The sequence below is a fragment of the Apis florea genome, unplaced genomic scaffold (assembly GCF_048593485.1).
Source record: "Apis florea isolate Af1SG1 unplaced genomic scaffold, ASM4859348v1 contig_3496_pilon, whole genome shotgun sequence".
NCBI classification, from domain to species: domain Eukaryota; kingdom Metazoa; phylum Arthropoda; class Insecta; order Hymenoptera; family Apidae; genus Apis; species Apis florea.
This window is the reverse complement of record NW_028256773.1, coordinates 4505801-4524223: the sequence shown is the minus strand read 5'-3', so window position 1 is coordinate 4524223 and position 18423 is coordinate 4505801. Positions and strand designations below refer to the sequence as shown.

At 27.1% G+C, this 18423-nt stretch overlaps 2 protein-coding genes and 1 long non-coding RNA gene across 11 annotated transcripts in view; 2 read left to right on the top strand and 1 right to left on the bottom strand.

The window, feature by feature from the left end:
* The first annotated feature begins 264 nt into the window (after positions 1-264).
* On the top strand, positions 265-11121 carry LOC100870604 (ornithine decarboxylase). Of its 3 annotated transcripts, XR_015293883.1 has the most exons (12): positions 269-623; positions 3119-3292; positions 3364-3610; positions 3700-3776; positions 3891-4064; positions 4174-4513; positions 4591-4805; positions 4985-5193; positions 9255-9473; positions 9582-9769; positions 10414-10642; positions 10712-11121. XR_015293883.1 is itself a non-coding variant. In XM_086913693.1 (9 exons), the coding sequence occupies exons 3-9, from the start codon at positions 3424-3426 to the stop codon at positions 5553-5555; spliced, it is 1413 nt and encodes a 470-aa protein (XP_086769819.1). In that variant the 5' UTR covers positions 265-623; positions 3119-3292; positions 3364-3423; the 3' UTR covers positions 5556-6722. The 3 variants fall into 3 exon arrangements, 2 of the variants coding, with proteins under 2 accessions (XP_086769819.1, XP_012350242.2); XM_086913693.1 differs by lacking the exons at positions 9255-9473; positions 9582-9769; positions 10414-10642; positions 10712-11121 and adding an exon at positions 5345-6722 and having other exon boundaries at positions 265-623; XM_012494788.3 differs by lacking the exons at positions 269-623; positions 9255-9473; positions 9582-9769; positions 10414-10642; positions 10712-11121 and adding exons at positions 1926-2158; positions 5345-6722.
* A 420-nt stretch (positions 11122-11541) lies between these two features.
* sona (sol narae metalloprotease) overlaps positions 11542-18423 on the top strand; it is a 63582-nt gene continuing 56700 nt past the window's right edge. For 2 of the 7 annotated variants that reach the window (XM_086913688.1, XM_086913690.1), the window contains exons 1-3: positions 11606-11894; positions 11990-12085; positions 13517-13802. The gene's annotated coding sequence lies outside the window, so the exon portion shown is untranslated. Of the gene's footprint in view, positions 12086-13516; positions 13803-18423 lie in introns of all 7 variants that reach the window. The other 5 variants (XM_086913686.1, XM_012494711.3, XM_086913691.1 and 2 more) reach the window with 4 other exon arrangements.
* On the bottom strand, positions 15241-17367 carry LOC147656785 (uncharacterized). The gene is made up of 2 exons (XR_015293886.1): positions 17054-17367; positions 15241-16306 (listed from the first exon to the last, which is right to left on the bottom strand). It is a non-coding gene; the product is annotated as an uncharacterized LOC147656785 (long non-coding RNA).

Genomic DNA, 18423 nt, shown 5'->3' with positions numbered 1-18423 from the left:
ATATATTTCAATATTATATTAAAAAAAATTTTAATTTTTTATAATTTTAATAATTGTAAGAAATTTCAATAATTATAAAATTATTATTATAAATAAATTATTATAAATAATTTTAATATAAATTTTAGTAAAATTTCAATTATATATCTTAAATGTTTTAAGCTTTGTCCGCAATATATTTAAATTCTAATCGATTGTAATAATCGAAAGAAAAACTCGAAGTTCGAGTTATAAAATCGAATATGCTTCGCATTGGATGCTTTTACGAACCTTTCCGGGAGCTCTTGCTCGGTGGTGTGTCCGTGGGAGGAAGTTCTGCGGTTCCACTAGGTTTTTTCGAGATTTTTTACGAAATTAAATACGAATTACGAGTTAATCGACAGGCGTATTAATGTTCTCTCGTAACTCTTAAGCAGTTACGATTGAACAAACGAATGTTCTTTTTCGATATTTTTAACGGGGAATCGGTCGCGAGAGAATCCGACAGGCACTGGTCACAACACGAACGAAGCTTCAACTTTCATCGATCGATTTGACTGATTTTTGAGATCCAGTCACCGAAAACTTCCATCATTCCGTCAAAAACCGAGTGCCGACCCGCAGGGTGGCGATCATTTGATAAGGTATGTATATTAATGCATATTTGATATTGTCTTCCGAGTACATCTTGCATGCTGTCACGTGAAAATTTTAGTTATCGATGAGTCACAACGTGGTCTTTGTAAAGTTTGTACAAGCTTCTTGTCATGCAATATGTTTAATAACAGATTAAATATTATTATACTGATAGATGATGATTTTTTAAAATTATTCTCGTAGAATATTTCCTTATTATGCACAATTGTTTCGTCAATTTTTCGTTGTAATTTTTCCATTATTTTTTATTCTATATTTCATTATCCTTTTCTCTTTTCTAAAATTAATTGATTTGAACCCAAATTATTTATTTAATATAATAAATATTACCACACAATAACAGAACTTATTTTGCAAACATTGTATTATCTTGTTACTTGCTAACATTATGTTTGCGGAGCAGTTTGTATTTCGATGCTATGTTATTTTAAAGTTACTACTACCTAAGTCGGCCTGATATTTCCTGCATAAACTAGTAAAATTATACTGAAATGTAACAATTTTATTTAAAAATTTCACTTTATCAATCAAGAAAATTTTTTATTCAACAGTGATATTGTAAGTATTATTGGATTGACATTTTTTTTAAATTGAATATTTTGTTTTAAATAATAATAATACATAATTTTCAAATAATATCGTATTTTTATTTCAAATAAAATAGACAATATGTTATGTTTTTTATATTTTTTAATACATATTTTTTAAATGAAATATACTAAATTGTTTTGATTTGCTATAATTGATTATTTTAAAAACTGAATATTATTAAATTATCTTATTGAAATTAATTATTTTATAATTTTTAATATAATTAGTACTTAATAAGTTGTATTTTTTAAAATTTATATAAATTTTAAACAAATTTTGTTATATAAAATTAATATCTTTTATATTATATTTTAATAAAAAAAGTGTTCGCCTAATTAGAAGTACTATAAGTAATAATGATGTAATATAATGATATAGCATGTACCTGTATTTTAACTATGAATATATTACAAAGATATTATCAGCTAAATGTCAACTGATTGTGATAAATGGTTGTAATCTATAATTTTCAACAGCATAGCACATAGATTAAATATATTATTTCCATGCCCCCCAATGAAGACATGATCTCTAAATGGCTTGTGCATTACCCCTCCATATTCAATTGGAACTGTGTAAACCATGTATTCCTTGGCCGTCAGATAAGCTTTGTTCCATGAAGTAGAGTTAGTACCACGCAAAGGCTGCCTGATAGTACTTATCTTTCTCATATAAATAGTGGTTCAAATAGTTAGTTCAGGTTCAGTATTTTCCTGTGCTCTTGATTGTTTATAGCACTTGTTACATTGACCACATTTTGAGCTATCACAAGAAAAAAAAGTATATAGTTTTATTTTTTATTATTGTTCCTTTTAAATTATTACAGAAATAGTCATTTTATAAAGAAATAAAAGTTTTCCAAATTTTGATTCTATTAGTTTTATTGCTATAAAGTTTTATAAAAGCTACGAGAATTACTTTTAAAAATCAGGTAAGTGTGTAATCTCTTTTTTTAAAAAAAAGTTATATTTTTTTATTGAGATAATTATATCATTTTAGACTAATAAATATACTGATTCAAAAAATGTTATATTTAAAAGTATATATAAAAAAATTTATTCAAATAAGATTTAATATATTATTTAAAAATTTATAGAAATTAATATAGAATTTATAAAAATATTTTATTTTAATGTGGTCAGGTTTAATTTCATATCTTCTGGTAAAAAATTCATTTAATTAATACTGATAAAATTTGATAAGATAATTTTGGGAGTGCAAGAAAATATATGACATGTGCTACTATATGTATTGATAGGTACAGATTTAATTATAAGTATATGTTTGTATATTGTATATTATTTCTCCAAAAGTATAAATATAGTTTTATATTTAGTATGTTTTAGTACATTAAGTTTTACTTATATTACTTTATTTTTATTTGTTATAACTTTTACTTATATTATTTTATTTTTATTTGTGTTACTTTCAAAATTTATATCATAGACAAATCTATATAAATAATCAATGTGATTATAAAAATATAATTTTTTATGTTATATAAAATGCATTAATAAAGATAAATCAATTAATAGACCATTTTTTTGAAATTTAACTTTAATCCAAAAATTTTCATAAAAATTATATTTAGTTATTAATGAATTGTCAACTTGACTTAGAAATTTTTTTAAAAGAAAAAATTATTGTAACATTATTATAATTATTCTACATTATTATTATAATATTTTAATAATATTTTAATATTTAATTGATTGATTAATTTTTAATAATTTATGCAAATTCATGTATAAAAAATTTTTTAATATATGAAAAAATAATCAGAAATGTTTTTTAAATTTACATATTTGTAATTGTTTTATTTTGTTTAAAATATGATATAGTATAAAAGGATAAAATACTAATGTTATAATATATAATTTATTCGTTGCAGGGTTCTATCTGCAATAGACTGGTAGGCCAGTCTATTGGTGGGTGCGTAGATAACTGCGGCAACTGGAAGTTGGCCCTGAACGCAGAGCCCCCGTGGCTTTGCTAGCACCCCCATAGTGATTTTGTCTTAACCCGCCTCCTCACGACTCACCCAATTCTCATTGACAGCTGCCTCGTATGTATAATGTAGTATATTATGAATAAATAACAAAATATTTTATAATGTAATGTGTTTTTTAATTTTAGTTTGCTGCCTAGCGCCTACAGAGTATCTTTTAAAAACTTAAAAACAATAAAATAAACAATATGAAGGTAACAAATCTGGACGAACGTATTCATGTCTTGGACAGTGCGTCAAATGTTATGACCGTCATCAAAGATATTGCATTGAGTGGATTGCAAGAAGAAGCTTTTTATGTACTTGATATTGGAGATGTCGTACGTAAACATCAAATATGGAAAGAAAAAATGCCACGCGTCAGTCCTTATTATGGTAAAATACTTATTAAATATTATGTTTTATTTTCTATTATAAATTTCAATTAATTATAGAAATTAATTAATTTTATTACAAAATTTCAGCTGTAAAATGTAACGATAATTTAATTGTAATTGAGGTACTGGCTGCTCTTGGTATTGGTTTCGATTGTGCGTCCAAAGTAAGTAATCTAATACCTTGTCATTGTATATTATTGATAATAGATATACCAGGTAAATAGTCTAACTTATTCTAACTTAAGTCTAACATTTCTATTATTCATTGTTATTTATAGTCTGAGATTAACAAAGTACTAAGTGTTGGAGTAGACCCGTCGAGAATTATCTTCGCTAATCCAGCTAAACCGGCATCACATATCCGTCATTCTGCTGCTGTTGGTGTCGACGTTATGACAGCAGATAATGAAAGCGAATTACATAAAATTAAAAAACTTCATCCAACTGCTAAGGTAATAGAAAATGTTTCATTTTTCGTTATATTTTTCTATATGATTATAAATTTAATTCAATTATAATTAAGTTATAAATTTAATTTAATTTATTTTTTTTTTCTTTTAGGTTGTTATTAGAATTCGTTGTGATGCTGAAGTTGCTCAGTGTCAATTAGGTATGAAATTTGGTTGTGATCCTATATTCGAAGCACCCAATCTTTTGCGTCTTTCACGTGTATTAGGACTCAATATCATTGGTATTAGTTTTCATGTTGGATCTGGTTGTCAAGATCCACCAGTATTTTATCGAGCTATACGCCATTCTAAGATATTATTTGATTTAGCAACAGATCTTGGTTTTAAACCATATTTGTTAGATATTGGAGGTGGTTATCCTGGAAATAAAGGTTCTAGTATTGATAAAATTGCTGATGTTGTTAATGAAGCACTTGATGAATACTTTAACAGTAAGTAATATTTATTTATTTTATTATAATATTTTACATTATAACAAATTTATTATTTTTATTTATACAATTTTTAGCTGATGCTGTTCATGTAATTGCTGAACCTGGCCGTTTTTATGTTGCCTCAGCATTTACACTTGCAACCAGCATTCATAGCAAACGTTCAGTACGTGGCGATGAAAATTCACCAAATACAATTACGCACAATATGTATTATATTAATGATGGTGTTTATGGATCCTTCAATTGTTTACTTTATGATCATCAACATGTAATTCCAATACCTCTAAAGGTAATCATTATTAAAAATTATGCTATTTAAAAATATTATTTTGTAGATTATTAAATATTAAATTCAAGATACTTAACATTAAATATATTAAATTCAAGATATTTAACATTAAATATTTCAATATTAATAATTAAGATTGTGGAAAGATGAATTGTTGTCAATAATAAACATTTTAACAGAAAGGTTGTGGAAAGATGATTCCCTCAAGTATTTGGGGACCAACCTGTGATGGTTTGGATCAAGTTGTTGAAAATGTTCTATTACACGAAATGGATCTTGGTGATTGGATAATTTTTGAAAATATGGGGGCATATACATTGCCAGTTGCTTCTCCATTCAATGGATTCCCTGTACCAAAAGTTCATATTGTTGCTGACGAAAATATTTGGTAAGAAATTATATAACATACTTTATTATATTTTATTTGATTATATTTATTATATTATATTTTATTATTATATTTATTTCATTATATTTTTTAATTGCAATTATGTTGTTCAAATAATAAATATAAAGCTTTTGGTTATTATATTTTGCAGGCATTTATTAAAAGATGCTTTACCTTTGACTGAAGAACATTTTGTTATTGGCAATACTCCAGCTAATTTACGACTTGGTTTGGATATCGGTGGAACTGACACTAATGCATGGCACAATTCAAATATTGCATTGACATCAACTCAAATTTTAGCTGACGTTACTAATCCACCATCATCATACTTTTACGATTATCTTGAAGTTGATCTTTAATGCATACATATTATAATAACAACAAACTTATTGAAACAATTATTCGGCATTTCTAATGAGAAACCACATTTTCATTTCTCATTTAGAATCTTATGGCATAACTTAAAAAATTAACTATTTTTTTTAAGTTTTTGTGTTGAGATTATGTATTTTATAATATTTATCTTGATTAGTTTAAAAACCACAAAACGTTATATATATGCTTTTATTCTATTTAAGATTTGCAACATTATTAATATTTAATGCTATAGTTGAAAAATTATTTTTCTTTCATGAAAAGATTAAGAACGTGCAAATTATTTCAATTGCAAGATGATACATGAAATTGCTATTAAAAAATTAAAAAATATCATATATAAATTAAGTTATAAATTAAATCAAATTTTCAAATTATCGTTGAAAAATATCTATAGTACCATATTGCATGACAAGTTAAAATATTTGTATATGCTTTTAGAACTATATATTGACTTTTCTATAACTAAAGAAATATTTATTGATTTTTGACATGGATAATTTGCACGTTTAATATAGACGAAAATTTGTCATTTTTATATAAATTATGAGTTAGTAGAAGATTTACCTAGTAAAAATGATAATTATAATTTTCATAACTATTTTTATGAACAATTTCATATTTATGGTTTTATGTGGTTTTTTAATTTTAAACATAAATATTACTTACATAATTTACATGAAATATTTAAAAAACAAAAGTAGTGGTTTTATATAAGGGCTTAAATGTTGAAACATTTGTATATATATGTATTTAAATAGTTTATACATATATATATATATAAACTATTTAAATAATCATTGTTATTTAACATGATTAACAACAAGAAAATATAAAAAAAGAAAAAAAAAGTGAGGGAAATGTAACCAATAGCATTGAAGATGACGTATGTGTCCAACATATGTATAATAATGATATAAGCACAAATATTTTATTCTTTTGATTTCATTCATTTCAAACGTGAAATTAATAAACTCTGTAGGATTGCTAGGATCTTTAGGCATTGAGGCAGCTGTCACAGGAAGAAAAGATAATTAGTTTCTTAATTAATTATTACTCCTATTGTATTATATATGTCAACTATTATTATTGTTAATTAATTATTATTAACAAATGAATACATGTAATAAAATATATAAAATCAAATTAAAGAACTTTTAGTTCTTATTCCACCTTTTATTTCTTTATATTTTCTTTGTAGAGATTTATGTACCACTTAAGTGATAAGTTCAATTGATTAATAATTTACAAGTATGTATTATATAAAATATAATTAAAAGATAAATGTATCTAGTATCTTAACTAAATCTAATAGTATAACTATATTAAACTGATTTAGAATTATCATGGAATTTATTGAAATTAGAAATCTTAAGTACTTTTAGTGTACATTATTGATTAATATATCAGCTAGAAATAGAATTTGTGCGTCAAATAAGTTCATAAAAAAAAAAATACTGGTATGCATAGTTTTCTTATTTACACTCTTTTAAATTATCTCTGTTATCATAATCAACTTTATTATTATATAGTTATTATTGTTATATTATTATAAAATATGTATTTAATAATATTTAATAGTATTTAATCTTTTATTCATTACTCTAAATAAGTTAAAAATTTTACTTAAGTTATAGTTAATTATTAATTATTAATTCTATATTAATTTGTCAATTTTTATATATCTTTTATATATTTTATTTAATTTTTTATTTTTAATTGGTTTCAACTAAAAATAAATATTTTATAATTAAATAATATATATATAATAAATATAAATTAATAATTGAAAATTTTTGACAATATATTATAATACTTTCTGTGATAATCATTATATTGTGTAAAAATCCAAGAATTGATAATATTCACGTACTTCAATAATTTAAGAGCCAATACTGATTGTCAGATTCATTATACGATTTAATAATAGGAACGATAAAAAAAGATTTCTTTTCTTCTCCTTTTTGATTGATTTCGCATTAAGATTATTGCTCGTACCTAATCTGTGATTATAAATAAAAATTACAAGTGTATATTTTTTTTTATTTTTATAAGAATAAGCGATTAATAGATAGAAGAAATCTAAAATTAATATCAAATAAGTGGATTAATCGAGATAATTAATCAAAAAAAAAAAAGATACATATTCTCTCGAAATGATTATTGATAAAATTTGAAGGTAATATTATCGAATAAAAGAACAATTCGATTATCGCATCATCAATTATCGTTTTACTAAATATCTCGATGTATATTAGATGAATCGAATCGAAGATCTGAATTGGTCAAGGTTTTTGGACAGAATTCATATAGACATCAAGTAATAATTTTCGCTGCGCATTGTGAAAGGTGTACTGTTGTTTTGTTTGCAATATACTGTCTAACCGGATGGTTGCGTAACAATTGCTAATCTTTTCATATCTTATACGCTTTTCCGATACTTCTACTTATGTTTCGATCTCTCATAGAAACATCATTCCATGTCAATAATGATTATTCTTTTAATTAAGTGATCAGCATTTGGTAAAGTAGATAAATTTAATATAAATTTTTTATTTTCTTTGAAAATTTAAATTTTTCCAATTAATAAATTATATATTTTAAAAAAAATTTATTTATCGATATATTTCGATATTTTGATGCCAAATTAAAAATAATTAATTTTGGTTTATTATGCAATTTTATGTGAAAATTAGTCGAACTAATTGGAATCATTAATTTTATTAATTTCAACTGACTTATCATCTATCCCATTCTTTATTTATTTTACGTTTTTAGATGCTGCTACCTGTGAAAGATAAAATCTTTACGTAAAATAAGGATCGATTACAGAATATCAATCATCAGATATTCTATAACATCAGAATTGGTGATATTTTGATTATAAATCGAAATCAACACTTTTATAATAATTAAAGAAAAAAAATGATAAAGAAGAAAAGTTGCTGAATCATCTACTAGATATTGGAGAATTATAAAATTTCTGTTTCTTACAATACAAAACTATTAAGTGAAATTTTTTATGAAATCATTAGTTTTGATTTCGTAAGATTTTCAAAAATGTTTAGATTGAAAAAAGAAGCATAACAGAAAATGATTACTTTGTATCGATTCTTAAATAGATATTTTATAAAAAATATTCGTCACAGTGTCACAGACAAGTGTTATCAATATGATGAAATAATTTTTCATAACCATCTAAAATAGTATTTAATTTCATTGAGATATTAATAAATGGTTGTGATGTTCATTCAACAAATTATAAATTATTCTTAAATAATATAATTATTAATAATATTATTAATTATTGATATTATTAAATGAAAAATAGGGGGAAAAAATATTTACAATAAGATATTGTATTTATAAAATATAAATGAGAAGATGAAATATGTAAACGTTTATAATAGAAATTAAATACTTTATGAAAAAGAAGTTTTTTTTTTATAAATTTTTTAATATATCAAAATTGTTCTTGTTAATTTCATAAAAATAAATTTTATATATTTTTAATATCTATTTTTAATATCTCTAATTTGATTTATATTAATTACATTTTCTTTTACATAAATATTTTTAAACAATATATATTATTGAAAATTAACAAAATTAAAATACTACCAATTTTCTACAATCCATTATAATTAACGTCACACGATATATTACATAAAGGTTACTTTTAGGAACAGGCAGTAGAAGACATACATGGCACAAACCACGCGTACAGAATGTTGGTCTCGGTGCGTGGATAATCAAAGAGCGCAGAAACAATATCAAGATCAATTACGTAAAAGGAACAGAAAGAAGAAGAGGCTACAAGATTTCTTTTTATTTCATATGTATAAATACCGTTAGCTGTGTATCATGAATGACCCACACTTTCACTTTCGTAATTAACGCAGGTATACCCGCACCTCATGTTTACCCGCCAACCGGCTGGAAACAATATGCGGATTTCCCTATGGAATCAGTCCCGTTCACGGACAAATAATTACTATTTTCGCGTGCAGTTTCGACGAATGGACGACAACAATCTTTAACTATCGTCCTGGCGACTTCTTCATCGTGGACATGGATGTCAAGTCGTGATATCCGCACGCGCGCACCGTGCTGTTGTTCCGGTGTGCAGTTGGTGTAATCGCGGTTTCAAATCCTCATCCGATGTCTGGCATAACATATAATAACAGCTATGATACAAGTACGTTCTATAGACGATTTCACTTTTAGCCAAGAGGCTGCATCCTCGCCTCACCTCTAACAGAGGTTGACTGTCGAGCACGCGCTCTGCGCAAGCCTCCTTTTCCTCTCTTTCCTCTTGCCAACATTCTGTATCTCACATTCGAAGACGTTACGAAGACGGTATGAACGATAATAAGCCGCTTTACACGCTGGACCACCATGTTTCACCGTCGAATGTAACGTATCCTTTAAGAATACTTGTGTATATGCGGATACACACACTAATGTAAATATACATAATGTGACTGGCATCGAGTTACATGCTCTCAGCCACGATATATAGGTTCACCGAGTTAAAACAGAAATTAGGAGCGAACCGTGTCCCCTTTCTCTTGCCAAGCCAAGCGTGGTATAAAATACTTTCCCTCTCGCGAGTTGAGTCAACGGCGAAGCGAAGGAGCAAGCAGGAAGGAAAAGCAGGGGCAGCCAGGCAGCTGTGGCTCGCGAACGGAAAACCGGAAAACGATCGCTTCTAATCAAGAGCCTCGAGCGTTTCCCTTCTACTTTGTTCTTTGTCTTTCGCTTTGACAATCTGTCACTTTTTTTTTTTTTTTTTTTTTTCCCTTTATTTATTTTCCCTTCTTAATAAGTTTTTGTTTACAGATCAATGGAAACTAGTTTTCCAGTTCTGGGTCGCGGGACATCAAGAGTGAATCTCTCAGTCTAGAGATTCGATTCGGACAAGTCACGCGAAGTGTAGACACGCTTCCGCCGGCCAAGTGGACTGCAATCTTATTTCTGCAATCGTTTCCTTTTGGAGAGCAAGAGGCAATCTAGTCTGACGGATTCTCATGCGGGAGAATCTGCTTGGAAATGTAACGTGGGAATGAAGGTAGTTTAACGAATTTTATAAATGTTCGAAGCTTGAAAAAAAAATTAAATTTTTATTTTTATTTTTAAGAGGAAAATATTTGGGAAACACGAGTCGATATTGAGGATTATTGTTGTATAAATATTGCTCATACTATTATAATAATACATTCATGAATCATCTTGGCCAACAATCGATCAATTTATTCCACGAATTTCTAAACATTATTCAATTTTCAAAAATGCATATCTAGAAATTTTTATACGCGACGATGTTAGCGTTTTGAATGGATCACCGAAAAGAAAATTCGTGGACGATTCTTCGTTCTCGTAACGGTCTGCCAATCAGTTTGTAAATTTGCGTAACACCATGAATATTAAAACCGACAAACATTCGTTCTTGCGAAGAAACATCTTCGATCAGGAACCGTAAATCACCGTTGGAACAACTCAAAATAGATATAAATGTTCACTATCTTCGACCATCTTGCATATATTCAGGTACTTTCTCCATGTACAGTCTTTTTTTCTCTTTTTCTAATTAATCCCAACATAATTCAATCGATCGTAGAAAATTAAAAAAAAAAAAAAAAAAATTCCATCCAACGAATCGTCGGTTAAGAAGATAAACTTGCAACTCGCAAAGCAACCCGGGACGAAGGAGGTGTCAAGCTGATCGAGCATGGTCGTCAAGAGTACAGCCGATCTCCATCAATATCGTCGAAAGGGGGTATGCTCAGGCTCGGAGAAGGACAGCCCCTCTCGACGACTTTCCCGATTTTGAAAAGAGGCAGGTCGGCCAGTGGCGTACCGAATCGAGGCGAGGAGAGCAACCTTCTCCTCTGGTCTCGACACATTCGTGCACACACCGAATAACCGTGCGCTAACAATCACAATCGCCACCAGTGGCGAGTAGTCCCCAGTCCCTGGGTCGTTTCCCCACCTTCCACTTTTGCTACCAACGTCGACGGGTATCGTCTACCGCAGTTAGACCGAGTCCGCTCGCGCATTCGCATTAATTTCCAATCCGCGGTGTGCGCGCTCTCTCTGGCCGGCCTTTCCTCTCCGTTTCGATCGTCGGTCCTCGAGACGGTCTTTCGAGAAGCGGGATCTCTCGGGTCTTGGCGATTTCCGACCACGCGACCGTTATCCGTTACCCGTATTCTAACGGGGCGAATTAACGAAAAACGGTGTCGTCGACGGAAAGAGATGCCCGTGGATTCGAGCACCGCGAAAAAATCCCGTACAAAAGGAGAAGGGAACGTCTGACAATCGTAACTCCTAATTCTTCCGAAATTTTTTCTTTTTTTTTTCGTCGACTATTCTCTTCCATTCCATTTTTTTTTTTTTTTTTCAATTCAATTTATAGTAGTATAAAAGATCTTCCTCTCGTGAAAGGAAGAGTCGAAGCAAGGAGAGCAAGGAAGAACAGATTTGGTCGTGTCAAAGGATATTTTTATATCGCGTAAGGACGCTATTCGCGGAATATATCGGTGGTATTGGATCGACAGCGAAAGTGCACGTCTTCCGTACGTGCATGGGGTACAGTGCACTTGTGCCAGATACCAACCACGAGATAGATCATTACTTTTCCGCGGGAAAAAATGCTGGAAAACCGAAGAAAAAGAATCGTGTGATTTTGTCGAGTTAATAACATTATTTTTGTCATTTAGCCTGATTCATGTTTTATTTCAACGAGGCTGTGTGCGTATGTGTTAGATGGATAACTGTTTGGCAGATAGATAGAGATAGGAACAAATTTGATCTTTGTCCTCGTCTACAGAAATCAATTTCGTGTTTCCAGTTTCAGGATACCGGTCGATGAAAACGGTTAATAAAAAACTTGAAAGATAAACGCTTTATTGCCTTATATTAGAATTCGCGGGATTTATTTTAACATCAGGAAGAGGCTGTTTCATAGTCATCGCTAAACATTATTCGGAATGGCGATAAAATGAGACAGGTTTTGGTCTTGTTACAGTGAATTTGTCTTATTTTATGTTTTTCTATAGGTTTTCTTGTGGATTATACACGGATAATTATAATAGTATAATGTCAAATTAAGTTGTTATTCTCAATTTTATTATTCGAATTAAAATTGTATTATTTTAAGATATAAAAACAACAAAAAAAAACAATAAAAAATTTAATTCTTTGTAATTTTGTAATTTTGTAATTTTTTTTTTTTTAAATGATATTCACTGATTTAATTAATGCTAACCTCAACAATTAGTCTCACTCATAATTATGAAAATATAAAAATTATTTATTAGTAGTTCATAAAAGCACAAAGAATTGGAAATATATTATTTTTAACAATTTAACAACGAATTATATAAACAAAATATTTATTTTTCATAAAATTATCGAATAAAAAAGTTATTGATAATCCATTTATTGAACAATTCATACCGTATTTCTATATAACGTAAAAATACTTAAATATTACAAATTAACAAATTCACTGACACTGTCCTGTTTAAATATTAATGCGAATAACTGTAAAACAAAAAATCTCAACTCTCTCACACCACGATTTAATACCAATAAGCCTCGATCGATTTTCACTTTATAACCTCTTTCATTTCAATCGTTCGCGTTTTGTTTACCGACGAGTCCTCGAACGCTCGTAAAATCGACAGCTACCTGTGCGGCATAACGAGCTATAAGAGAGCAGTCAGCTGCGAATCTTCGCGCGTGACGCATGTTTCGGTTTTTCAGCATACGATTTTTTTATTTTTGCTTCGTCTGCGCATGCATAATCGGATAGATAAATTTTTGGGACAAAAAATGATTGAATTTGAAGGAAGAAATGCATTTTTGTTTAAACTTTCATTATTCTTTAAAAATTAATCTGTTTTTCCATTTTTATTCGTGAACATAAATAAATACGAAGAGAGAGGAAACGAACGTCGAAGGAGCCAGCAGTGTGTTGATGTGCAGTGATCACGAAATTGGTGCGCAACAGAATCACGCTGAAAGTAAAGTCCTTTGAGGAAATCGAAACAAGGTTTACATATAAAATTTGATCTTAACGGCATCAATACGTGAGTTGAATCGGTGAAACGCTTCGTCCTTTCCTCGTCGTGATGACACTGAGGATCTCGACAATGGAAACATGAGGACTCTAGAAGATCGTGCATTCGATCGACGCAGCTCCAATCCTGTCGACCATAAATGACGTAAGTCTTGAATGAATTTTCTTTTTTTTATTTTTCGACAGAATATTTCAACAGATTATTGTGCACAGAATATTGTGGTTATTCGTGGATTTTCATATTTATTTTATATTTGTTTAATTCTGATACAAACAGGAGAAATTTATGAAATTTATGAAAGAATGAAAGAATGAAAGAATGAAAGAATGAAAGAATGAAAGAATAATATAAGATAAACTCGGATTTTATTTAACTAAAATATTTTTGAATGTTATGAATAATTACATATTAATTTAAGATTTTATTAAATTTAAGATTTAAAATTAACAATGTTTATTGTTATTTTAATATCTATTATTAGGTTACAGATTTTTCTATTAAAATTTAACTTTTTTCTCAAATTAAACATTTTTCCACTATTTTTTTTCAAATTAATCTTTTTTTTTCAAATATTATTATTATATATCGAATGAATGAATTTTGAACTCATCGAATTCAATAATACTCGAATATTGTGAAGATTATGTATCAAATCGTGATAATATTTGTGCATGTTCAGAACGAAAATAAGACATACTATAATGAAGCATCAACGAAAGAAATCTGTTAGAATTATTAATTTTTGAACAAACGCAAAGTTCGATCCATCATATATAATTAATTTTAATTCAAACGTTTCATTTCATTTTCGTTTCGTAAAAACTGCTATAAACTATTAAAATAAAACTATTGAAGTGTAATACATGTAAAAATTAAGTTTTATATCTTTTCTCTATTTATATCTTTTTTTTTTTTACATTGTAAATATTCAATTTATTTGTATGAAATATATCCAAACTATTAGTTTCTTCAGGATCATATTGCATCAAGGAAATGATTTTCAATTCAACAAACAAATAATTCAAATAGACAAAAAGAAATAATAACTTAATATCAATAGTAAATAGATATTAAATAGTTATTTACGAATTTTATTAAAATGCTAAGCAACTAACGAATGAATTCTTGTCTCAATTGCAATCTTAATTGTTAAGCTAATCATAATTATTAATCATTATAGTAAAACTGATACATGATTACATATTTGATATGTAACATATGTTATTTCTCATTTATGTCAGTAATTATAAAAGTGATTTTAAAATTGATATTTGGAGAGATTTTATTATCTATATTTGTGTTGTATGTAAGTTGCAAAAAATTTTTTGAGAAATAAAAAAATTAAAATATATTTATTTTTATATATATATATATGTAAACATAAAAATTGAATAACTTAACCTATTATCTAATGCTGTAATTATACTATGATTTCTTATACAAGCATATAGAATTTCTATTACGCATGCGTAATATAGTTATCTTTCGAATAGTTCGAAATATTACGCTTTTCGTTGTAGCGTTTTCTTTTTTTGTGTTTTAAAAGTAAATTTTTAAAAGTAAAAATAAAAAAATGTAACTATTTAGTTGTTTTGTTTCGTTTATTGCTTAAAAAAGTAACACATGAAATGGATATAAAGAAAAGATATGTAATGAGAAAGTGAGGGTGACGACGGTTTTAGGTTAAGTATGGAATAATTATGTAGATATATGAATAAATGTAAGAAAAGTGAAATCGCAGTTTTTCCTGATTTGGATAATTTATTATTAAGGTTCTAAACTTAATCAATAAATTTTTTTCGTACAAATATGTTGATTTTCAATTTATATTTGATTCGGTTTTTAACAACATAATTTTGTGCTACTTTTTTTTCAATAAAGTTCTACTTCCGCGGCTTGGTTTCTTTTCATTTCTTTTTTTTAATTGTATACTTCATTTAAACGAATTAAACATGCTAGAAATTCAGTTATTGTTTTTGATATTGACGAGAATGTTTACTAAACCGTCTGATTTGAATGAAATATTACGTTTTTTAAAAATGCAATTTATGCACGTCTTGATTTCATATCGTGAACACGAAATTAAAAATGCGATTAAATCTTTTTTTTTATTACTTTTCGTTTTCTTTTTTTATTATTTAGGATAAATAAATTTCAATTCTTTCAGAATCTTCTATATTATCTTCTATTCTATAAAATAGTTTTATCAAAATTTTTTGAAAAATAATCAGTTTTATTAGTAGTTTTATTAAAAAATTCAATTTTAAATTTTAAGTTTAATTTTCATTGCTTAATGTTAGAATTTAGATTTCATTTTAAAGAAAAGTTAGATATTTAAAATTTTATTTAAAATGTAATATTTTTTATTTAAAATGCAAAATATGAAATTTCATTTCTATTATTTAACGAAATAGCGAAATTCAAATTCATCTTTTTTAAAAGATCAAGATTTTGTATTGCCAAGAGCAATGCACTTGCCCTTGTCCACGTATCATTAGCATATATTTTTTTTCTTTTGAACATAATGCGGGCCTAATTCCAGTTTACACAAATAATTCTTCCTTGTTAGAAAATCGTAATGATCACGGTCATCAAATACAACTTGCATGTAACTTAAAACTCGATTCCAGGAACACAATTCATTTTTGCTGAAACAAGGTCTTATGTTAGATATATAATAAAATGATATTCTCAGGTAAAACGATATTAAATTTTGCAACAATCATATAGAAAAACTTATGCAAGTAAAAAATATTACATTTATTTTTTCAAAAAATATTATTAGTCAAATTATTAATATTAATTATATATATTAATATTAATTCTTTATTTTAAAAAATTAATATTAATTCAAGAGTTATATATAATTCAACATAATATCTTAAAAGCACATGTCTTAACTATTTTCGAAATAGTTGTTAGTTTGATAAAATAAAGAGGTTAATGGTTTCTTTTTTATTGCTGATTTACGTTTTTTTTTTAACATTACATGGAAAAACAATTTAAAACTATACTTGATAACACGATTCAGAACTGTTACTACACAACACAAATCACTGAAAGTGAAAACTATTAACGTTAAGTTAAAAAAACGATCAAGCACTTTCACGATCAAGATTAAAAAATTTTTATTTTTTTAACTTTTTTCTACAAAAATTACATTACTTACGATTAAATAATACCGTATTAGAAAGAATACAAATTCAAAAAGTAGAAACTATTAATTTTTTTATAATACTACTCCTCAAATAAAAGACAATTCTTTATCTTTTTAACTTTACTCTAACCTCTCAAAATTCTATTATATCAAAAGAAGTAAAAATTCCATAAGAATTTTAACAAGCAAAAGAAAGCAAAATCTAATTTAAACAATCAAAAAAAATTTATATAATTACAATCCAGATTTATTAGTCAGATGATCAACAAAATAACGAGAAATTATAATAAAAAATATTTTCTAAGTTCATATGTTTTTGCTTTAATTGCTAAATGTCGACTTCGTGCATAAACCGTTGATCCATTGACAGTCAGCCACTTTCATTTCTCTATTCTCTGGCACAATCCTCATGCCAGTTACACTTTCCTTCGTGGTCGGTGAAACAGCTAGCGTGGATAGATCGAAACTCTCGTTTTCAATATCTCCGGCTGCCTCGTATGCACGCACCGTAACGGGCAAATCGTGGTCTGCGCGATTGTATAACGCGGACATGCGCGAGCTTATATAGTTCACCATGCTTTTGCATCTATTCGTAGAGGGCACGAAAGTCGCTCTAATTAAATGATCATATTTATTTACAAGAGGATAACTTTTGTGCGTTTTTAACATCATTATAATTTTGAATAATGTATTGAGTTTTGAATAATTGTGTTGTCACCTAAGTGAGAGTAATATGTATATAATGGTATATAGAGAAATTGATGGTGCACACGTATCGAATGCATATTTATTATAATTTTTATGATACAAAATGGCGAAAAATAATTTCTTTTATTCTTTTATAGATATAATGTAGAAAACGGAACTAAAAAATATGTCAGTTTAAAAAAATTTAAATGGTTTTATTAGTTAAGGATAGATGTTTCTTTTTTTGAAGAAGTAGAAAAAATGAAAAATGAAAAATGAAAAAAATAAATTTATTTAATGAAGAAAGAGTTATTTAGTTTATATAGTTTCAGGAAATGAAAACAAAAAATGGAAAACGAGAAAAATAAATTTAAAAATTAAGTTATTTGATTTAAATTTAAAAAATGAATGGAATGAAGGTAAAAGTACACAGATACATACACTACGAATTATTTTATATTTGTTTCTCTTCGTAAAATTTAGAAAACTTAATGTAGATGAAAAATGAGAGAAAAAAGGGATTATCGAGTAAGTTTAGATTTTATTTTTTGGTGAAGATCAAAGAAATTTTCTTATATGAAAAATAGTTTCAATTTTAATCAAATTTAAATTTTCGTTTCTTATAGAAAAATAAATACAACTATCACATCATTTAAAATCTTTGTTACATTATTAGTTTATAATTATATAAAATATATAATATATTAATATAAAATTCTCAAAATATAACAAATTTTAAAAATTTCGACGAATAAAAAATAAAAAAAAACAAAAATCAAGTGTTGCTATCGTTTTATTTATGATTATTCTAAATTTTCATTCTTAATAAAGAAGTAAAAAAATTGAAGAAACATAATAGATAGAAAGTGGAAGGAATGATGATAAATAATGACAGTAATTTTAGTTTTAATTGTTGGTTGC